The sequence below is a fragment of the Cervus elaphus genome, chromosome 24 (genome assembly GCF_910594005.1).
Source record: "Cervus elaphus chromosome 24, mCerEla1.1, whole genome shotgun sequence".
NCBI classification, from domain to species: Eukaryota; Metazoa; Chordata; class Mammalia; order Artiodactyla; family Cervidae; genus Cervus; species Cervus elaphus.
This window is the reverse complement of record NC_057838.1, coordinates 55,005,311-55,028,412: the sequence shown is the minus strand read 5'-3', so window position 1 is coordinate 55,028,412 and position 23,102 is coordinate 55,005,311. Positions and strand designations below refer to the sequence as shown.

At 39.3% G+C, this 23,102-nt stretch overlaps 1 protein-coding gene across 2 annotated transcripts; it reads right to left on the bottom strand.

Annotated features, from left to right (window-relative positions):
• Positions 1 to 517: 517 nt before the first annotated feature.
• On the bottom strand, positions 518 to 23,057 carry HESX1 (HESX homeobox 1). Of its 2 annotated transcripts, none has more exons than XM_043886735.1 (5): positions 22,905 to 23,057; positions 2,107 to 2,405; positions 1,395 to 1,594; positions 993 to 1,094; positions 518 to 898 (listed from the first exon to the last, which is right to left on the bottom strand). In XM_043886735.1, exons 2-5 carry the CDS (start codon positions 2,261 to 2,263, stop codon positions 800 to 802), a joined length of 558 nt encoding a protein of 185 aa, XP_043742670.1. In that variant the 5' UTR covers positions 2,264 to 2,405; positions 22,905 to 23,057; the 3' UTR covers positions 518 to 799. The 2 variants fall into 2 exon arrangements, with proteins under 2 accessions (XP_043742670.1, XP_043742669.1); XM_043886734.1 differs by having other exon boundaries at positions 2,107 to 2,376.
• Between the last annotated feature and the right edge of the window lie 45 nt (positions 23,058 to 23,102).

Genomic DNA, 23,102 nt, shown 5'->3' with positions numbered 1-23,102 from the left:
CAGAACAGTTATCCTACCTCCTCAGTCAACGTATTATTTGTAACAAAACATACAGGTGATTAACTGGAAACAGATATAAGTCAGATGATCATTCTCATTTTGATGAATGAAAGTAAAGCATGATATTGAGTGGACTAGAAAAATAACTACAATTTGCATTTATTTGTAGCTCAATTCTTTTGCGCAATCCAATACTAATGGCATGAATAAGATGATTGATGATTTTACATCTCTACTTTGGCATAATAACTTTGCTGAATAAAAACTTGAAACTAGAGTGCTATAAGGATTTGTATTGATATATGGTGAGAAAATCTCACTGCTTTATGCCAGAAATAAAGAGAAACAAAAGATTCATGAATAAATCATATGCTATATTAAGTATAATCACATTTCAAAATGCATTTTGAACTTATTGAAATGAATCACATCTTTGTGCCATTCTTCAGACTATTTGACTTGAATTATTTTGTAAATGGAATCCAGTTGTAGAGTCAATTAGCTATGAGTTTACTGATTTCAACAAATTAATTTATTTGATTAAATTTGTTCACCAAAAATAACTGGCTTTTTCTGCAAATGTTTATTAAAATATATAGGAAAGGCCTTTATTATAACTAACAGTGCCCATGTATAACAGGTACCATGTTATAATAGTAAGTATTTACAATATATTTTCCAATTAAAATGACAATACTCAGATTAAACACAGAAAACATAACATTTTCAACACTTGATATTTCCATTAATTCTTCATGTTCTGCAACTGGAAGATAATTCCACATGTTTAGTTTTCTATTTATTCCAGGAGATCTGTGTTGAAATTTTTTTTTGCCATTAGAAACTGTGATTCTCTATGGGACCTTTTCAGCTTTGCACGCCGATTTTGGAACCAGATCTAAAATTAAGGGAAGATAAAACAGACCTCAGAAATGTTATTTTATTATTAACATTTTCATTGCCAGAAGTAATAACTAAGTTTGAAAATTTACCTGGATTCTGTCCTCCTCTAGGTTCAGTTTTTGAGCTAAGTCTTCTCTGATATCAATGCCAGGATAGCAGTTTACTCTAAAGACATTTTCTAACACTTCAATCTAAGAATAAGGAAATAATTATTTAAAATGTTGATCTTTGGTCTCATCATAAAATAAACTTTAATTTGTATAGCAAAATAACTGCATTCAAATCTTGGGCAATCAATATGTAAGCTTTTTTTTTTAAATGACTATCCAGAAACTGTTAAAGGAGAGAGAGAGAGAGAGAAAGAGAGATATGGTCTATTGTTTCATTAATAAGGCTTCTAAACTGAGATCCCAAAGTGGATGGGCTTTTTGCCCAACAGGGCATCAGTTAAAGCCTTTGTATTAAGATTATTGGCTGAAAAAACTTCCTACCTGGTTTTGAGTAAAAGCAGTTCTGGGTCTTCGGCCTCTATACCAACTCAACTCTCTTTTCAAAGAAAGTCTCTCTGAGGGTGAAAAGTAATCTTCGTATTTCAAAATACTTTCTTCCTGCACCGAGTGATCCACAGTTTGAGGTAATGAGATCCCATTGGGAAGAGTGGGGACATGTAGACATAGGTTAACTTCTTTCTCTAAAAAGAGAAAAAATAAATCCCATTTTAGGTGCCCAATTCTATATTCTACAACGTTGTATAAGAAGTAATCTCAGAAACTTGTCTCTCACTTTCGTAGTAGAATTCTTCTAGGTTTCACAGAAGACCAAAATCCAAAAAGCAAACAAAAATGAGAGCCCTGTCTTGCTGACAGAGAACACATTCTGGCCTCTGTGTGTCATTGATTCTTCAGTGAGAACATTTAGAATATATGATATGGCAAATAAACCCAGAGCTCTTCTGAAGTAAATGAAGGCTCCTGGCATTTCTCGTGAGCGCACTTCATACCTACTTGGATCTAAGGCCAATGTTCTTTTTATTTCCCATAACACTCAGATGGAGGCATTAAAAGTGCCAAATATTTCAATTATGTACTTGGATGAAAGGAAAGCTTTTCTCTAAGTCTATGTAATATGAAAAAAAGAAAAAAGGCCAAATTAAACACTTTAAACAAATTAACAAAGAAATTTAAAAATTAAGTTGTGGCATACCTGAAGAGCTGCAGGTGTCAGCCCAGGGCCTGTGGGGTTTCGTGGATGGAACACAGTCTTTCTTCTGGTCCAGTCCTAAGATACTCTCAATTGAAAAGGGGCAGGGTGAGGGTTTGCCTTCCCCAAGTCGAGCACCTTCCTGAAGGCTAGGAGACATCCTTGCGTGGGCTGCACAGAGCAACAGCTCCAAGCCTCCCTGGCTGGCTCTGCCCCACGTGTCCGGGGCTGGACCTTCCTGCAGTTCACCTTATTGCTCCGCTGACAAGGGGGCTGGATTTAGAACGTCACTAATTAAAATCCTGTTTCAGAAAGTTTTAGCATGTCAATGCACACTGGCCCAGCCAGCAGCTCCAGGAGTTAATTGTTTATTTGTTTGCAAGTAATTAGCAACTAATGGCTACACCGCGGGGGCCACCTACAGGGACAAAAAGTGTTATCTCTCCTAAACAGAACGCGGACTTAACTTTCTCAAAAGAAATGATGCACACAGACTAGCACTCCTCTTTTATTTGAAATCATCAATGTATAAAATCATGCTTTTTATTCTTAAGTTTATACTTTCATGGACTCCAGTTACCTAACATACAGGCAAGACAGAAGAGCAGTCAAGTAATAAATAATCTAATTTAAGTGAATTTTCTCCCAAATAAATTGGAAAAATAATAATCTCTTAATGCTATTACAGTAATTCTGATGAAAATGCCTGTTTTTCACATGCATATGTAATAGTGACTGTTGTCAGTGAAAACACAATAGTATTTGGAGAGCAGCATACTGGAAAAGGTTGGCAATGTTATTAACACTGAGTGTAATTTTCTTCCAAGTGCCTGGATTAACTCACAAGGAACAGTTGCACCAAGTATTATAAATAATTAATGAGTTAATTCTCTTCTTTCATCTTTTATTTTAAATGAGATACAAGTTAATATGAAGATTCATATATAACTACCTCCAATCAACTTAAAAGTATGACTATTCAAACTAAAGGAAGAATTTCTCTCCCATCAGTTGTTTCAAAGAAAAATACATAGTTTATCTTTTAAAGAAAAAAATTTGTTGATATTTTGAGAGACTGGATGGTTCTCATGAGGACAAGACGACTTGTGAAAAATAACCAAGAACAAAATATTTTCATTTCATCATCCTAAGAAAATGTGAAATTAAAAGAGAAATATAGCTGCTAAATGAGAAGATTCTGAAGTGGCCACTTCTCACCAAACTTGTAACACTTTTAGTTCTTGTACTCTTTTGCTCCTCTTCTTTTAATACCTTCTTGATGATAAATTTAAGTGTTCAGTTTTATCCAGCATTCAAACAACTACTGGGCTTTCCTTGTGGGAAGAAGAAAAGTAGTGTGTCCTCAAGGAGGAAATAGCCTCTACAGGACAGAGTGGAACTTTATCAGATTTTGCCCTATCGTGATGTCACTTCCTATCACAATGTCATAAATACCAAGCTAAATTCCTCCTTACATGAGCTCCGGTGTGAACAAAGAATTCACATACAAAACATAATATGCACACAAGATGGAGTTATAAATATACAAGTAAAGCCATTATGACAATGAATGAACTGGTAAACATATATACCTCATGGAGGTTTTGCCTATAGTGTCTTGGAAGGTAAACAGTGCAATGGTGGGGGTTCCCCTACTCTGGAGTGACCCGGAGAAAGAGATTGATTCAGGACCTTCCAGATTCTTTCCTTTCCTTTGAAACATTCACTCACTGATTCATCCCACAAACGGAAGAACATGTACTGCGTACCCAAAAACCCAAATAGGATCCTTGCCTTCATGTGCCCACAAAGCTCACGGTGGTGGCAGAGGTGGGGGGGGGCGGGCAGTGAGACAGGTGATAAACAATGATTGTAAATATTAATAAATAAATTATCTTGTACATTAACCAGTGATGAGGATAGAAAAAGAGGAAAGATGAGCCAGGAAAGCTGGCTCTTCACTAAGCGAGTTAGAAGGCAGCCTTACTGAGACCTTCGACCCCACAGACTAGGGCCCTAGAGGCACACACTGCAGGATGCCACGACACAGGCTGAAGCAACTCCAGTCCCGAATTTCTTCTTCATCAACACAGACACTGCAATATTTTTATTTATCCTGAGTTGATTTTATGTGGACTTAATACCATCTGACATCTGGATGAATATATGAAAATAAAAGATAGCAAAGAGTTTCTTTAAAAATGTGGAGGCAATGTTTTCTAATATATATCCACTCAACAGACTTTTACAGAGCACTTAACATGTGTCAGACACCATTCTAGGATTAGGAATGAACAAAAGCAAGGTAATTTCAGAGAGCGATAAACTCACTGAAAGGAATAAACAAGGTGGTGGTGATGAAACATAATGGGGGCGGAGGTGGAGTGAGAAGAGGGTCTTTAAGGATTGATGGTCCGGGAGGCCTCTCTAAGGAGGTGACATTTTAGCTGAGGATAAGAGAATGCTAGCATGCCAAGATCTTGAGAAAGCTCATTCCAGTCAGAAGGAACAGCAAGTACAAAGGTCTTGCAGCTGAAAGGTATTGGAATATTTGAGGAGGAAAAGGGCAGTTAGCCAGAGAGCAGTGAGTGGTACCAGATGCTAGTGTTTGGAAAGCCAGGCCTGGCTGGATAACGGATGCCTTTATAAAGACCTATAAAGACCGTGGTAAGGAGTTCAAGGGCAAAGGGAACCCGGGGCAGGGTTTTAAGCTGGGATTAATATGATAGTCTGAGTTGTTTTTATTCACAACATTTCTGACACCCAATGTATATGGGCTTTTCCACACCAGCGATTCTCCAGTTCTCTGTAGACATCAACAGGGTATCCTACAATTCAATTCTGACCCTAACTACCCCACAGGTTAAGGGCTCAGTCCACCAAGACTATAGATACTACTCACAAGTCCCAGGTGGCCACTTGTACTTTTGACTCCGTTCAGTTCAGTTCAGTCGCTCAGTCGTGTCCGACTCTTTGCGACCCCATGAATTGCAGCACGCCAGGCCTCCCTGTCCATCACCAACTCCCAGAGTTTACTCAAACCCATGTCCATCAAGTCAGTGATGCCATCCAACCATCTCATCCTCTGTCATTCCCTTCTCCTCCTGCCCCAATCCCTCCCAGCATCAGGGTCTTTTCCAATGAGTCAACTCTTCACATGAGGTTGCCAAAGTACTGGAGTTTCAGCTTCAGCATCAGTCTGTCCAATGAACACCCAGGACTGATCTCCTTTAGGATGGACTGGTTGGATCTCCTTGCAGTCCAAGGGACTCTCAAGAGTCTTCTCCAACACTATAGTTCAAAAGCATCAACTTTTTGGCACTCAGCTTTCTTCACCATCCAAATCTCACATCCATACATGACCACTGGAAAAACCATAGCCTTGACTAGATGGACCTTTGTTGGCAAAGTAATGTCTCTGCTTTTTAATATGCTATCTAAGTTGGTCATAACTTTCCTTCCAAGGAGTAAGTGTCTTTTAATTTCATGGCTGCAATCACCATCTGCAGTGATTTTGGAGCCCCCAAAAATAAAGTCTGACACTGTTTCCACTGTCTCCCCGTCTATTGCCCATGAAGTGATGGGACCAGATGCCATGATCTTAGTTTTCTGAATGTTGAACTTTAAACCAACTTTTTCACTTTCCTCTTTTTTTTTCAAAAAAAAAAAAAAAAGTTTTTCAAAAACTTTCACTTTTTCCTCTTTCACTTTCATCAAGAGGCTTTTGAGTTCCTCTTCACTTTCTGCCATAAGGGTGGTGTCATCTGCATATCTGAGGTTATGGATATTTCTCCCGGCAATCTTGACTCCAGCTTGTGCTTCTTCCAGTCCAGCATTTCTCATGATGTACCCTGCATATAAGTTAAATAAGCAGGATGACAATATACAGCCTTGACGTACTTCTTTTCCTATTTGGAACCAGTCTGTTGTTCCATGTCCAGTTCTAACTGTTGCTCCTGACCTGTATACAGGTTTCTCAAGAGGCAGGTCAGGTGGTCTGGTATTCCCATCTCTTGAAGAATTTTCCACAGTTTATTGTGATCCACAAGTCAAAGGCTTTGGCACAGTCAATAAAGCAGAAATAGATGTTTTTCTGGAACTCTCTTGCTTTTTTGATGATACAGCAGATGTTGGCAATTTGATCTCTGGTTCCTCTGCCTTTTCTAAAACCAGTTGAACATCTGGAAGTTCATGGTTCATGTATTGCTGAAGCCTGGCTTGGAGAATTTTGAGCATTACTTTACTAGCGTGTGAGATGAGTGCAATTGTGCAGTAGTTTGAGCATTCTTTGGGATGGCCTTTCTTAGGGACTGGAATGAAAACTGACCTTTTCCAGTCCTGTGGCCACTGCTGAGTTTTCCAAATTTGCTGGCATATTGAGTGCAGCACTTTCAAAGCATCATCTTTCAGGATTTGAAATAGCTCAACTGGAATTCCATCACATCCACTAGTTTTGTTCGTACTGATGCTTTCTAAGGCCAACTTGACTTCACATTCCACTTCTGACTAACCGACAGTAAATTCAGAGTTCCCCTTCACAGGTTCAATTATTTGCTAGAACTCACACAACTCAAGAAGGCATGCTGTTTACATTTACTAGAAAAGATACAATTCAGGAACAGATGGAAGAGATGTGTAGGGCAAGGTGTGGGGGAAGGGGCACAGAGGTTCCACGCCCTCTCTGGGCACACCACCATCCCAGCACTTCAATGTGTTTGCCAACCTGGAAACTCTCAGAATCCTGATCTTTTTTCAGTGGGTTTTTTTTATGGAGTTTCACACTTGATCTTAGCCAAAAGGCCAAGAAGCGATTATGGAGTTTCATCACATACACAAGATTGATTAATCATTGGCTACTGGTGACTGACCTCAATCTCTAGTCCCTTTCCCCTCCCCTGAGGTTGGGAGGTGTGGCTGAAAGTTACAAGCCTCTAATCTAGGTATGGTCTTTCCTGTGACCAGCCCACATCTTGAAGCTATTGAGAAGCCCACCAAGAGTCATGTCATTAGAATAAAAGATGCTCCTATCACTCTTATTACTCAGGAAATTCCAAGAAATTTAGTAGCTGTGTGTCTGGAACCAGGGACAGAGACCAGATAAATTTCTCTTTATAGCACAGATAGGATTTACAGTTTTAAAATCCCATCCTGGCTGCTACATAGAAAGAGACTGAAGAGTGATGAGTGTAACCAGTGAAACTGAAGATCAGCTGGGAGTTGTTTATTCACTACATTCTTACTGAGCATATACTAATACAAGGCATTGTTCTAGGTATGATGAGAAGAGAGATAACTGTCCCAGGGCAAGAGATGATGGCTAACAGTGGATCTGGGAAGTGGTACAGTTCTTTAGGAGGCTGTGGGAGATGAAGTAATTGGATAATTAGTTCCAATTCTTTCATCCCCACAATATATTATATAGCTATCCCCTTGCTGTGGCCTCATTGTGGATACCGTGTACTTCCCAACCCTCAGCTTTGGGCTTGTCCATGTGTCTTGCTTCAATCAACGGCAAGTGTTGTAACTAGAAGCCTGAAATATGACTGGTTTGCCCTCCTGAGCTTCTGACATCACTGTGTGGTCATCCGTGGGGCAGCTGCTGCCTCTCAGCCTAAGTCCTAGAATGAACACACGTGAAGGAGACCCCACCCCATCCTGCAGCCTGCAGCAGGCCAAAAGCAGGCAAACTCAGCCAAACACCAACTGACCTGCAGTTTCATGGGTGAGAATAAATATCTATTGCTTATTAAGCTACTGAGATTTCTGAGGTTATCTGACATACAGCATTGTGGAGGAAACAGCTCCTTCATGTGGGAACAGAAAACACATCTTGCTGGTGGATTGGTAGAAATGAAGGAAAGAGGCATTAAGGATGACTGTTTCTTGGCTTGAGCAAATGTAGTGTCATTTATTGGGGTGTGGAAGCCTGGACTAGGGGAGGAAAGGTTTGGGGAGAAATGAAGAGTTTCAGTTTGGATAGCAGGTGGGCTACTGGATTTATGAATTTGAGCTCAGGGTTGAATCTCTAAGTTTGTGCATCACTAGCACAAATCATATGTATTAAAACCATTAAAAGCCAGAGGTTTGTACGAGATCACCCAGCAAACGGCCTTAGACACAAGAAGGATCTTAAGACCAAGTCTTATGTATTCCAATATTTAGAAATTGGAGAAGATTGCTGGAGAAGGAACTAGAGAAGGAAACAGGTAGTATAAGCCAAGGGAAAAATCTGCAGATATGATAATCGACCCAAGAGAGGGAAAAAGGATCAAGGACAAAGATGGCTATAACAATATCTAAGTGGTCTCACTGTGTCCATCTTTGATCCCTTATGGTTTTCTATCAACACAGTAGCCAGCAAGAGGGATTATTTAAAAACATATCTGTTCATGTCACAATTCTGATCAAAAAATGGCTTCCCATCTCAGTAAAAGTCAGTCTTTATAGTGTTATACAGGGTGTCACATGATCTGCCAGCTCCCCTTCCTGATCTGATCTTATGGTTCATCACATCTCCCATGCTGACTTTGTTCTCGCCACACCTCTTCCTGAAAACACAGATACAGTTCTGCCTCAGGCCTGTACACTGGCTGTTTTCACTCCCTAGAATGTTCTTCCCTCACATATTCTCACAGTTTACTTACTCTGTTACCTCCTTCAAGTATTTCCTTAAATACAGTTTTTTTCCAATAAGGCTTACTCTTTCAGTCCCTTAAAAAATTTCAGGAGTCTTGATGCTCTCTCTCCTGCCCTTTGTCTTATTATATGTTTATCTTGTTTCCTGTTTATTGCCTGTTTCTTATCTTTAGATTTTTGTTTGTTCTGGTTGTTCCAGCATCCACAACTGTGCTCAGCTAAAACTAGATGAAATAATAAGTGAATGATCAGCTGTGTCAATGCTGCTAAGAGGCTGGGTAAAAAGAAGACAGAAATGTATCCACAGATTTGTTAACAAGGGAGTTACTGTCAACTTTGGCAAGCCGGAAGGGTAGAGAAAAAAAGTCAAATTTGAAGTAAACTGGAGAATGAATGAGATATTTCTGTTACAGCAATACGCTGGGCCATATTCCTTGAAAGACTCTTTCACTACAAAACAATTAGATCTTGTATAAAATATATCTCCACGTGCAATGCTGAGATCTGAACAAGTAAGGGAAATTTTGTTTCCTCACCACACGAAACAGTAAAAACCCAACAACCAAGAATTGAACTCAGAACTGGGAGCAGCGATCAGCAGACAAATGATAAATAAGAGGTAACCCACAAGGGCAAAAATCCTTAGCATCACTGAAACCAGGATTCTAACCCTCAGGCTAGTAGTAGGTAGGGGAATTGAACAGAAGATTCTCACTTGAGGTCACTTTAATATTGGTTCCCAGCAAAAGCAGACCAAATGCTCTCTGGGAGAAAGCCTCTTTAATTTAGGTCACAAAATTCCCACAGATTAAAACTAAGCAAATATAATCTCACAATCAAAGAGAAGCAAGCACATGCAGGCAGCCACCATGATAGGTATAGAGGCCAACATGAAGAGGAATTGAAGTTTCCTGTCAACAGTCAACATCCACTTGCCAGCTATGTGAATATGCCACTTGACAAGTCAATCTTCCAGCCCCATTCAAGCCTTCAGATGACTAAAGCCCCAAATGACATCTGACCACAATCTTAATGGAGACTACAAGACAGGACTGGGTACCCAAGTTACACCTGAATTCTTGACATAGAGAAACAGTGAGAGGTATTAAATGAACACTACTGTTTTAAACCACTAAGTTTTGGGTGATTTACGCAGCACTAGATAATTTATCTAAAAAGCTCCATCATAAAAAACTGAGAAGGGGGAACGCGTAGGGAGACAAGAACAAAAGATAGAACACAAATTACGAATATTAGGAATAAAGAGGTGATACCACTATAGAGACTATATCAACATTAAAAAAAGAAGAATATAATAAACAACTTTATACCAGTAAATTCAGTAGGTTACATGAAATAGGCAAGAATGTTAAAAAAATATATGATTACAAAAACTGAAACAACATGAAATGGAAAATATGACTAGCTACGTATCTACTAAAGAAACAGAACTGGCTATCAAATTCTTTCCCACAGAGAAAACTTCAGGCCAAGATAACTTCACTGGTGAAGTTTATCAAACATCTAAAGAAAATCTTACACAAATACCAATCTTAAACAAACTCTTTCAGAAAATGGAAGGGGAAAGACCCTTCTAAGTTTGTTTTATGAGGTCTGAATAACCCTGATAACAAAAAATTAAAAAAAAAATCATAGACAAATACCTCTCATGAACACTGACACAAAAACTTTAAAATATTAGCAAACTGAAGGTTGACACATATAAAAAGGATAATACATTATGGCTAATTAATGGCCACTATAACATCTTTACCAATGATTTCAAAATATAAACATCAAAATATACCAATCAAGAAAAGGGTTGTGAAATCTTCCATATAATCAATGCTCAATATCTTTCAACATTTATTTTGAAATAAGAAACAAAAGCCTGACACACTGACATTGAAAAGAGATTATAGGAATTGTAAAATTGGAAGTCTATATTTTAAACAGCTGTACGTACAAGATGAAGTAAAAATGAGACGTTTATGTTTTATTTTGCTCTAGTAACTTGTAAATCAACTCAGGCTTTGCTATCATTTTCTAAGTATGTATTTCAACTAAATCTCAAATCATTAACCATCAGGAAAAATGCCCAATGTCTTAGATGTTTTGACAGAGTTTTCAAAAAACCAGTCATAGCACAACAAGAAAGAAAACCAGCCTGTGAGTATAATAAGAAAGAAAACCAGGCTGTGAGCATAAGAAAGAAATGCAATTAGCAACGCTTCATGACGTTAGCCTCTTACTTCTGCATAAGAAAAAACACTGTTCTATTTGAGACCCTCAGAATTTTTAAATGTGTTTTCTAAAGTATATAAAAGACTTTAGATTTTACTGTTAACATCTTCAGTATCCCCTAGAAAAGTGCCAAAGTAGACATTCAATTAATATTTGTTAAATGAATAAACAGATGGATGGATAGATGAGACTAGGAGGAGGAGACACTTGTAAATACACGTGAATGTTGTGTGTTTGCTATTGTTGCCATTGCTTCTTAATGTGTAAGCGTATTCCTAGTTTTCTATGAACTACTTATATATCACTCCAGGGTAATCCACAGATAGACATTATGACATTCTGTAACTATAATGCAATAAAAGTGAGATGGGGGATTCCTTATTTTAAATTGGGGTATAAGAGTTGGACTATAAAGAAAGCTGAGCGCCAAAGAATTGATGCTTTTGAACTGTGGTGTTGGAGAAGACTCTTGAGAGTCCCTTGGACTGCAAGGAGATCCAACCAGTCCATCATAAAGGAGATCAGTCCTGGGTGTTCATTGGAAGGACTGATGTTGAAGCTGAAACTCCAATACTTTGGCCACCTGATGCGAAGAGCTGACTCAATGGAAAAGACCCTGATGCTGGGAAAGATTGAGGGCAGGAGGAGAAAGGGATAACAGAGGATGAGATGGTTGGATGGCATCACTGACTCAATGGACATGGGTTTGGGTGGATTCCGGGAGTTGGTGATGGACAGGGAGGCCCGGCGTGCTGCAGTCCATAGGGTTGCAAAGAGTCAGACACAACTGAGCAACTGAACTGAACTGATAGGTGTTTTACAATGTTCTGTTAGTTTCTGCAGTACAGCAAAGTGAATCAGCTATATGCATGCATATATCCCCTCCCTCCTGAAGCTCCCTCCCATTCATCCCATCCATCTAGGTCAACACAGAACACCAAGATGAGCTCCCTGTGCTATACAGTAGGCTCCCACTAGCTACTTGTGGGGGATTCATTTAAAATCTGACCTTAAAATTTTAAAATCCTGAGGCACAATTCAGTCTGTGATACTCTGTCATTCCTAAGGCAATTAGCCTTTGCTATTACCTGAAAAACATCGTATAATCCTCAGTGGTTACAAGGTTTAAAAGAAGAATAAGCTTTAGCCGCTTAATCGTGTCCTATTCTTTGTGACCCCATGGACTGCAGCCCGCCAGGCTCCTCTGTCCATGGGATCCTCCAGGCAAGAATACTTGAGTGTGTTGCCCTTCCCTACTCCAGGGGATCTTCCCGACCCAGGGATCAAACTCGGGTCTCCTGCACTGCAGGTGGATTCTACCATCTGAGCCACCAGGGAGTTGGCATTATTTCACACATACTTCTGTCCCTCCTGGCAACCATCACAGTACTCATCAAATAGAAGATACTAAATAAAGATTTGTAGAAAAGTTCACTCTATTTATATCATTTAGAAAACATTGAGGCTTTTCTCAATCTCAAAAGATTATAGTTTCACATTTGTACATTTTCAAACCAGTCAAAATTGTTTTCTGTACAGTGCCTCTTGTATATATCAAGTTCTTGGTTTTAAAAATTTGATATAAAATTATCTAAAACATTGATGCCTTTTGATTTTAAAAAATTCATTTAATATTTACTATGGTACATAGAGTAAAATGATAGTTTCCTTCAATTCTATCCCATTTTTACTGTCCAACCCACTGGCCACCACTATTAACAGTTTAGTGCTCCTTCCTATCTTTTAGAATGCCTTGACATAAATAGGTAACTGCACACACATTTTTATCCACATGGAGCCAGACACACATACTGTTCTGCAGTGTGGTTCCCCCACACTGACATGACATAAGCACATATAGCTCTATCTCATGCTTCAACAGCTGCCTGATGCTACAGTAAGTGGAAGAATCATAATTTATTGAACTCTTCCCTTGATAACGGCACTTGGGTGTCTCCAATTTTTTAAACTCTAACAAACAATGAATACCTTCTTAGCACATAGGCAGGAGTATTTCCATGAAAAAGTTTCTTTGAAGAATATATTTTGTCACCCAAAAATAAACCAGAATTTATTGTGAAGAAAAAAAGAATATGCTTTTTGTGAATTCTGCCATATTTCATTCCAAGAAATCTTTACCAATGAACATTCCCACCCACTATAGCCCCTGTCTTTATGTTTTCCCCAGATTGACATTGAGGACAAGAAAATTCAGTTCTAGGTTAAATTAGACTCAGGATTTCCCTAGACTCAGTAATCAAAGATAAAATAGTTCAGGATTTAAGGCTTCCAGGGGCTCAGGCCTACACGTTAGTGTCACTTAATCTAATCATTGTAGATTAAATTAGAGTTGTCAGTTAACTTGAGAACCTGATTGTCAGCTATAACATTGTTTCTGGAGGATAAATGCCATGGTTTTCTTATCAACTTAAAAACAAACATTTAAGTCACAACAAACATTTATTAAACTCCAGTATGTACAAGGATGTACTAGGTAGCCAGGAGATGAAATGATTTCTGCCCTCAAGAAACTCATGATTAAGAAGGTAGTAATTAACATCAATTTTGTTAGGTGTCATGATGTGATTAGGGTTACATTTACTAAAAGTCCTCTAAAAGATTCTATTTAAATATTTATAGGTGAAATTTCAGAATGTCTGGGTTTTAGTTTAAAATGCTTCAGAAGGGCTTTGCTGGCGGTCCAGTGGTTAGAGTTTGCCTTGCAATGCAGGGGACACTGGTTTGATCCTTGGCCTGGGACAATCCCACATGCTATAGAGTAACTAAGCCCATGTGCCACAACTGCTGAAGCCCGCACACCTGGAGCCTGTGCTCTGCAACAAGAGAAGTCATCGCAAGGAGAAACCTGACCACCACAGGAAGAACAGCCCCCACTCGCCCCAACTAGAGAAAGCCCACACATTGCAATGAAGACCCAGCACAGCCCAAAATAACTAATAAAATACTTCAGAAAAACAAGAAAGAAAAGAAAGATAATTGAAGCAAGTGTTGTAAAATGTTGGTAAGGGCTGAACTGGAGTGATGGGTATATGTGGATTCATTGTCTCTAATGAATAAAAATATAATATCATGGGTTCATCATTTTCTCTACTTTCGTAAATACAAGTAGCACAATTCTCTTATTCTTCTAAGAACACCAATAAATAAATAAATACAAAATTTCAATATAAGAAAATAATAAAGATTTATGCACAAGTTGTGCATGGGAGCAAAAAGTGGCCCAAATCAGCTTGAGTGAAACTGAACAGGACTGATGAGTGGTAAGAGCCCAACTCTGGTGTCATACTACCTGGGTCCAAATTCCAGCACTGCCTCTTTTTAACTATTTGACCTTGGGTATGTAACTTAGCCTCTCTGTGCCTCAGTTTCCTCTATAATTAAATGGGGTATAATTGAGGATCAAATGAGATCAATCCTTGCAAAGCCCTTGAAATAATCCCTGACACATAGTAAATATTATGTAAATTATTTGCTATCATTTATTACCATTATCAATGTTAACAGAAGGCTTTTCAGAGATGTCTTCAGGTAGAGATGTTTCAAGAAAAGGTCAGAGAAAAGCAACATAATGAAGGCCAATTAGGTATAGGTATTGGGGTATGTGTGTGTGTGTGTGTGTCTGTTTGTTGAGGGGAGTGAGAGGGAGAACGTAATTGTGATTCCCACATTTCTAGTTTCTGTGACCAAATGGATAATGATATCAGCTGCCTGCCAATGTAGAAGACACAAGAAATGGGAGTTTAATCCCTGGGTCAGGAAGATCCCCTGGAGGAGGGAATGGCAACTCACTCCAGTATTCTTGCCTAGAGAATCCCATGAATAGAGAAGCCTGGCAGGCCAGAGCCCATAGGATCGCAAAAAGTTGGGACACAACTGAAGTGACTTAGCATGCACTCACACATCATTAACGGAAGGAGAAGAGGTGAAAGAGAGTTTACCACTTGAAAATTGTGTTTCTAATCATATAAACAAATGACAAAGTATTTAGCAAACTGAATTACCTCAGAATGAAAATAGAGTTCCCCAGACTGAGAAGGTAAAAAACTAATGAAAATTGGCAGCATGCAATTTAAATAATAAAGGTTCTAAAAACACTGTAGGAGAATTTATCTGGATTTGTAAACATTATTGCTATACAGTTCAATACATATAACCTGTTCATGTTCACATATAACATGAACAAATGAGCTCATTTTAGCACTAGAAGATAACTGGAAATAACATTTCTACAATCTAGCAACTCAGATATTAGTGGAATTGACTTAAAGTGAATATATATTTGTAAATGGTTATAATTTTAAAAGGCAGCTGTCATTTCATCAGTGTTTTCAGTAGTTCTTCAGTTAGGGTTTGTTTCATGTTTCCTTGTGATCTCTGAGGGGATGACACAGAACTGATGCTGTATTCTCATTATTTCCTATCAGGTAGCATATAATTTTGATTAGTCTCATTATTGGTAATTTTAACTTTCAGCATTTGATTAAGATGGTGTCTGCCGGGTTTTCCCACTAGAAAGTTACTCTTTCCCCCTTTATAATGTAGTATTTTTTTTGGTGAGATTATTTCTAAGCCTATGCAAATACTTTGCAACAAATGGTTTTATTCATTTATTTATATCAATATGAACTCATGGTTTTCTATTGTATTTATGGAGTTATAATCGCATGACTTATTGTGATGCTGAAATTTCCCCTGATTTGGCTAATGGAAGCCCCCTTCAAGCGGACTTGTGTTCTTTCCACACATCATTTTTTTATGTGGGCCATTTCTAAAGTCTTTGCTGAATCCGCTACAACGTGACTTCTGTTTTATGCTTTGGTTTTTTGGCTGTGAGGCATGTGGGATCTCCCTGACCAGGGACTGAACCCGCACCGCCTGCACTGGAAGGGGAAGTCTTAACCACTGGACTGCCAGGGGAGTCCCTTGACACATCATTTTTGAGCACTTTCTACCTCTTAGCAGAAGGTGTCTCAAGTATATCTTATTCTTTTCTTGCTCCAGACCTAGAGTCAGCCATTTCTCCGAGGAGTCCTATTTCTTTTTAATGAACAATGGTGTTTGGAAGCCAAGATATGGATTCAGATGTGCATCCACTGTTATTGGGGCATCTCTGCTCAAAGGCCTTCTCAATGAAAAAGGTAGGGAATAAATGAAGGTATGTGACATCTGCACACTTTATATCCAGTTTACCCCTATACATGTATTGAAACCTGTGAGTTCACATGTGCTGTACTTAGTCACTCAGCCATGTCTGACTCTTTACGACCCCATGGACTGTAGCCTGCCAGGCTCCTCTGTCCATGGGGATTCTCCAGACAAGAATACTGGAGTGGGTTGCCATGCCCTTCTCCAGGGGATCTTCCAACCCAGGGTTCGAACCCAGATCTCTCTCACTGCAGGCAGATTCTTTGCCATCTGAGTCACCAGGGAAGCCCATGGATACCTCTAATTCCAATCTAGCACTAGAGGGCCCATTCTAACTTTCCCCCTTCCCATACAGTATTTGTAGTATTTGTAATTCCCTTCTCTGACAGTGAGAAACCTGGCTTTTATTATCCTCAGTATATTTACCTATTGCATGTACCCCCCTATGTAACCCAACTGCCACTGTCTCCATCCCTTCCCCACAGAGATGCAGCCAGCTCTCAGCCTGCACAAAAGCCCTCACCAAGCCTGAGCACCAAACAGCCCTCTCAGGTGCCCTCACCCCATGTTTGTTCCAAAATCCTATTGCATGGGGGTTGTCTCCCCACCAACATGCCATTTTTGCCCATCTTTTGCTCTGACACCCTGCACAGGTTCTGGCACTGTACGCCAGGGCACTCCTTTGTGGGGATGCCCTCCCCTGCTTGCTGGATCCAGCACCTAATTCTGGGCCCCCGTGTCTCACCACCCTGCATAGACTCCTACTTTATTTGGTTCCACCTAATGGCTTTAAGGGCTTTCCTAAAGCCCCTAAAGTGGTTTAAAAAAATCTGCCTGCCAATGCAGGAGACAGGAGACACAGGACCAATCCCCGGGTTGGGAAGATCCCCTGGAGGAGGAAATGGCAACCCCCTCCAGTATTTTTGCCTGGACAATCCCATGGACAGAGGAGCCTGGTTGGGCTATAGACCATGGGGTCACAAAGATCTGGATGTGACTGGGCAACTGGGCATGTACACAATGGCTTTAGGGCTGAATTATTCAGAAAGGGAAGAGGAAAAACCATACACTTGTTTTTATATGAACTCACTGTCTTCTGTTATTAAGACATTATTTTTGACCCTATATTATTTTGATCATGACTTAGCTAAATCACTCATATAATTTTTCCTTTAAATCAGTATATTTCATAAAGTACTGAGTTTACTTAAGACAATGTTAATTTGTGCATAATTTATGATATCTCATATCAGTAGTTTATCTAGCTTCTCCAACATTTGTTTCAAATCACAACCTCAATTAAAAGTGTTTTTATCCAAAATCAGGGTAGAAGTCAAAATCCTCACTTAGGCCATTAGGCTTTACATGATGTTATCTCCTCTTCCTCCTCCCCAGCAGATTCCTCCACCCTGGCTCAGCCCTTTCCTGCCACTCTGATCTCTATGCAATCCTTCAAAGAGAAAGGCCACTCCTGTCTTAGGGCATAGGGCCTCTACCCTGCTTTGTTTCTCTTCCTGAAACACTTTATCCTCAGATGTCCCCATCGCTGATTCCAGTGACTCCTTCACATTTTTGTTCAGATGCCACCTTTTCAATGAAGTCCACTCTGACAAGCTTATTTAAAATTGAAACTGCTCTTCACCTCATTTCCCCTGTTTTCCATAGCACTCCCCACTTTCTAATATACTATATTTCTTATATTGCATATTACGTTTATATTTCATTGTCCTTCCTACCATCGCCACTAAACTGTAGCTCCACAAGGGCAGAGATTTTTAACATTTTGTTCGTTACCTAATATTTATTGAACGAAGACATCCATCTCCCAGTTTAAAATCCCAAAACCAAATTTAGGGCACCATCTAGTGTTCTTGGAAGGATGTGCTGATTTACTGTGAGACCTAACTACATTGATGGTGGTTTAGTCGCTAAGTCAGGTCTGATTCTTGCGACCCCACGGACAGTAGCCTGCCAGGCTCCTCTGTCCATGGGATTCTCCAGGCAAGAGTACTGGAGTGGGTAGCCCTTTCCTTCTCCAGGGGATCTTCCCAACTCAGGAATCAAACCGAGGTCTCCTGCATTGCAGACAGTACCAACTGAGCTACGAATAGTACTGGTATACTCAATTCTCAGTAACTCTTTTTCCTGCCCTCTATAGTTCTATAAAAAGTTAAAAAACAAACAGTAAAATGATTTCAATACTTTACCAGTCATGGGAAATAGATGGGGAGACAGTGGAAACAGGGTTAGACTTCATTTTTGGGGGCTCCAAAATCACTGCAGATGGTGACTGCTGCCATGAAAGTAAAAGACGCTTACTCCTTGGAAGGAAAGTTATGACCAACCTAGACAGTATATTAAAAAGCAGAGACATTACTTTGCCAACAAAGGTTCATCTAGTCAAGGCTATGGTTTCTCCAGTGGTCATGTATGGATGTGAGAGTTGAACTATAAAGAAAGCTGAGCGCCGAAGAATTGATGATTTTGAACTGTGGTATTGGAGAAGACTCTTGAGAGTCCCTTGGACTGCAAGGAGATCCAACCAGTCCATCCTAAAGGAGATCAGTCCTGGGTGTTCACTGGAAGGACTGATGCTGAAGCTGAAACTCCAGTACTTTGGCCACCTGATGTGAAGAGTTGACTCGTTGGAAAAGACCCTGATGCTGGTAGGGATTGGGGGCAGGAGGAGAAGGGGACGACAGAGGATGAGATGGCTGGATGGCATCGCCGACTCGATGGGCATGAGTTTGAGTAAACTCCAGGAGTTTGTGATGGACAGGGAGGCCTGGCGTGCTGCGATTCATGGGGTCGCAAGGAGTCGGACACGACTGTGCGACTGAACTGAACTGAACTGAACCAGTCATGGGACTTACTGGCTTCTCTAACAGCAGTCTCTTCTCCAATGACTTGCCTATTGCTCCTGACAACTTCTGGGGAGTAGTAATGTCATAAAGGCCTATGTCTTTTAACTTTTGGGAATCTCCCCTCTCCCCACTACCAAAAAACAAAGACCAAAAAACAGAGTAATAGCCTCTGCTGGTTTTGTACCTACACTGTTTCTCCAGAATAAAACAATATATATTGACTGATTAATTTTTTTTTTTTGGCTGCAAAAGTCTCTAAATCAAAGTGATAAAACACTAGAAAGGATAACGGTAATATTATTTAAAATACTATCCAGATTCTCTACAACAATGAGGAAAGTCTTCTGATTTAGAAAACAATGGTTTCTTTAGTTATGTTAAAGAGGGGGAAATGAAGAAAATGAAAGCTGCTTTAAAAGCATTAAAACATTTAAAATTTAACAGTTAAATAATAAAAAGAATACTTAGCTTATTCTTACTGAAAACTTATTGTGCCCAGCACTATTCTGAAAGCTCATTAAACATCTTCTGGACTCTACCACGTAGGTTCTCTACATTAAGCCCCACTTTTTAGATGACAAAATGGAGACACAGAGAAATTACATAACTTGCCTAAAGTCACAAAACTAGTAAAGACTGAAGCTAAGATTTCAAGTCAGCTAGGTTTGCTCCACAGTCCATGTCCATGAGCTCATGCTCATGTTTTTATTCACCTCCCCAAAGAAACAGGAATAATGCTTCTTGGTTTCAAGGTTCTCAGATTGGTGAAAAAAATTAGTTTACAATGTCCTCATCTTCCAAAAATGAATCAAGGCGACCACAAAAGAAACAGCCATATACAATTATCCTAGAAATAAAGTTTCATTCTTTTCAGAGTCAAGAATTAGAAGCTATAGAACTTGCCTTTCTAAGGATTTATGCCTTAGTCATATATATACAATCTAAGGCTGTGGCAAACAGCAAAAACAACAATAGTATTAATATTAAGATCAAAGGCCAGAGGGTGGCTTGCACTGGCACAATGAAGAATCTGATAGTCCTGGTTGCCCACCCACCTCTTTTTACAACACATTCCTCAGAACATTTTATTCTACTCCCAACTGCCCAAAGCTTTTCCCACCTCTACCACTGGTTCAAATGTTTTAGAGTAGATGGAAGTGACTCAGGATCCCCAATTACCAATTAATATACTCTTGAATTTTGTTCAACTCAGTTGGATATAAGAAAAAAACCTGAATTATCTGTTAAAGTGAGTCTCATTAAGGAGTGATTTATTAGGTAACATCTAGAATTATTTGCAGTATACATTATGCTCTTAAAAGGAGTATGAATTACCCCAGAATTTGAGATTGATGGAGTCTTTCAGGAGATATTTTTTAGAAGTAGGATTCCCAAGCTCTCTAGATGATTCTGGAAATGGTGCCCCTCTTACCACCCTCAGCTAGAACTAAAGACTCTTTCCTAAATGTTTACTTGACTCTTTAATAGTCTAAAATACACAGTTATTTGGATAAGGAAAATGGTTATCTTCCATTCTGCAGAGAAATTTTCAACATGCGGTTTGAGGATGAGCTGCTTTGGACTCACCTGCAAGATTCCCAGCCCTACCTCTGACCAAGGGCATCAGACTCTTCTGCTAGGCTGAAGATAGCATAATCTGTATTCTAACAACCTCCCCCAGATGACTTTTATGTGTGCGTAAGTTTGGTAACCACTAACCTAGGGGGATCATTTTAAAAAATAAAACACCACTGTCATTTTGGTTATTGGATCTTTTCCTATTATATAATACCACAGACCAGAACTCCAAGAAGTATCATGTAAAAACCTAATTATAAGAAGATCAAATATAATTTTAAGAGACTAATAATTAACAAGTCTACTTACCAAACTGCACATCTTTTTGTTGTAAATTATATGTGTGAAACGTCTCAGTGAATTCTTTGGCGGATGTCGTTTAATCCTGCCTCGCCTTCCATAAAATTAACTAGCTGGCCAAAGTTTTTTTGCTATGCTACCCACACCTGAGTCTCTAGGAACCCCTGAGGCATACTCTGAACAAGCCTCATTTCCTCTATAAAAGAAATCGAGTTTGATCAACTGCACAGAACTTAGGCTGATTAAACTTATAATAGCAATCAAAGGAAACTGCAATCTTGAAACTTTAGCCGTGTTTTAAAATAGGAAATACAATTATTTTTCTGGATGAGCAGACTGAACAGTAGCCTAAAGCTACAGAATCCAAGTAGAAAGCCTTTTAAGAGTCTTTCTAGTTTTATAATTTGACTGAACTGCCTCTCCACACAACTGAATAGTCAACTTGTTTTTGTTTGCTTTTTAATCAGTTGAACCTAGGAAGAATTCCTTGACCCTCTCTGATAATATAATAGCCTCTTGAGAACCCTTTACAAAAATACAGTTTAGAAGCATGGAACATACAAAAAAGGAAACCATTTAACTTGATGATAATACCCCACCCTGGTAATTCAGATACCTAAGATAATTTTTCATTGGAATTATTTGGTTTGGCCAAGTTAACAGGTCAAACTTTAGTTATACCGTATAATTACTCTTCTTTCTTACACTTTGTTTTCATTTGTCACTTACTCCTGATTCTTATCAACTGTCACTAACTTTCTTTTCCTTCACTTACAATCTAATCACAGTTCAACCAAGAATTCACTTACTGTGAAAGTCTTCTTAATTCAGAGTCAGATTGCATGCCACTATGCTGATAGAGTAGACAAGAAATGTCCAAGGCCAGAGTTGTGTTGCTGAGATCTGTACCATGCCGATGCCCGGTACATTCAAGCAGCTGGCAACCAGTAACACTGTAGGAACTGATTCCCAACCACCTTTCAGAAACTAAAGAGCTCATATACAGGGTGACTCATTCATAAACAATTTAAGGGGAGAGCTCTTACTGAAAGTTATTGAAAGCTATGAATAATCCCATGAAACTACACTGCAAGTCTACTTGGGAAAACTTTAAAAATTTGATCTTATTTTTCCTTTAAGAGATCCTGGGAAAATCTAGTATTTTAGTTTAAAGTAAGTAACTTCCATTCCAGTTATTATATTTGGATTTGTTCCACCATACCTGGATTCATTCCAATTTATCTGTGGAACTGGGCAACTAATAGTCTTTATTCGACATTTCTTATATTTCTTGAATGAAAATGGGATGGACTAGTGGGATTAATGGCTGGTTCATGGGGTCACAAAGAGTTGGACACGACTGAGCGACTGAACTGAACTGATTTAGAAGACACTAGTAATTCTGCCATTTTCTCTGTATAAAGTTTCTTCCATGAAGAATCTGGACACAAAGATGGACAAAAGAGACAGCTCTAATCCAGATCAAGTTCTAGAAGTAGAGCTCACCTTATCTCTCTTATTAAAAAAAAAAAAGATGCTGAGGAAGCTAAATATTCTTCCAAAACTTTAACGGAAATGCTAATCAGTTACTAACATAATAAATCAGTGTACCTGACTTTAAAAATATATTTTCACTTACGATTAATAAGAAATATGGAAGTCTGAATTGTGGCATGTCAGTCTCTCAAGAACAGGTAAGAACTGATGAAGTGGCAGCAAAGTCGGATTTTTAAATGAATATATTGATACCCAAGTGCTCAGAAAAAATTCTTTTCGAGTCTACTACCCACGAATTTACCAGAAAGCCAAGTAAATAACACAACTAATCTCGCAGACATCTGAGTCAGCCAGCACCATTTTGCTGGAGAGGGGAGACTGGACGCTGCGGGCAGTTGGGAAGGTTATAATCTGAGGAAACTAAAGGCGCCTGCAGAGAGGCCTCTTTAGTGGTCTCTGACGAAAAATGTTGAGGGAGAAGTAAAACCGCCCCAATTTCCCCAGAACGGTCCTCACTCGAAGCTCTGGTTCCAGGAGACGCACGCTTTGCTGAGGTTAGACGGTCCCCTACGATTTATAGCCAATCACTCGCAAAGGGTAGGTCTCTAGGTGCGCAAAGAAAGCCGCCTCAGCCGCCTTCGCCTCCTCCAAGTCCCTATCTCTCAGCCAAGTCGGGAGCAGCGAAAGGAACCTCCGGGCCAGCCCCGCTGCGCT

Coding starts and splice junctions, on each gene's coding strand:
- HESX1 (XM_043886735.1), bottom strand. CDS start 2,263: ATGTCTCCTAGCCTTCAGGAAGGTGCTCGACTTGGGGAAGGCAAACCC. Junction 1,595..2,106: donor TGACACCTGCAGCTCTTCAG/GTATGCCACAAC, acceptor TTCTCTTTTTAG/AGAAAGAAGTTAACCTATGT. Junction 1,095..1,394: donor CTGCTTTTACTCAAAACCAG/GTAGGAAGTTTT, acceptor CCTTATTCTTAG/ATTGAAGTGTTAGAAAATGT.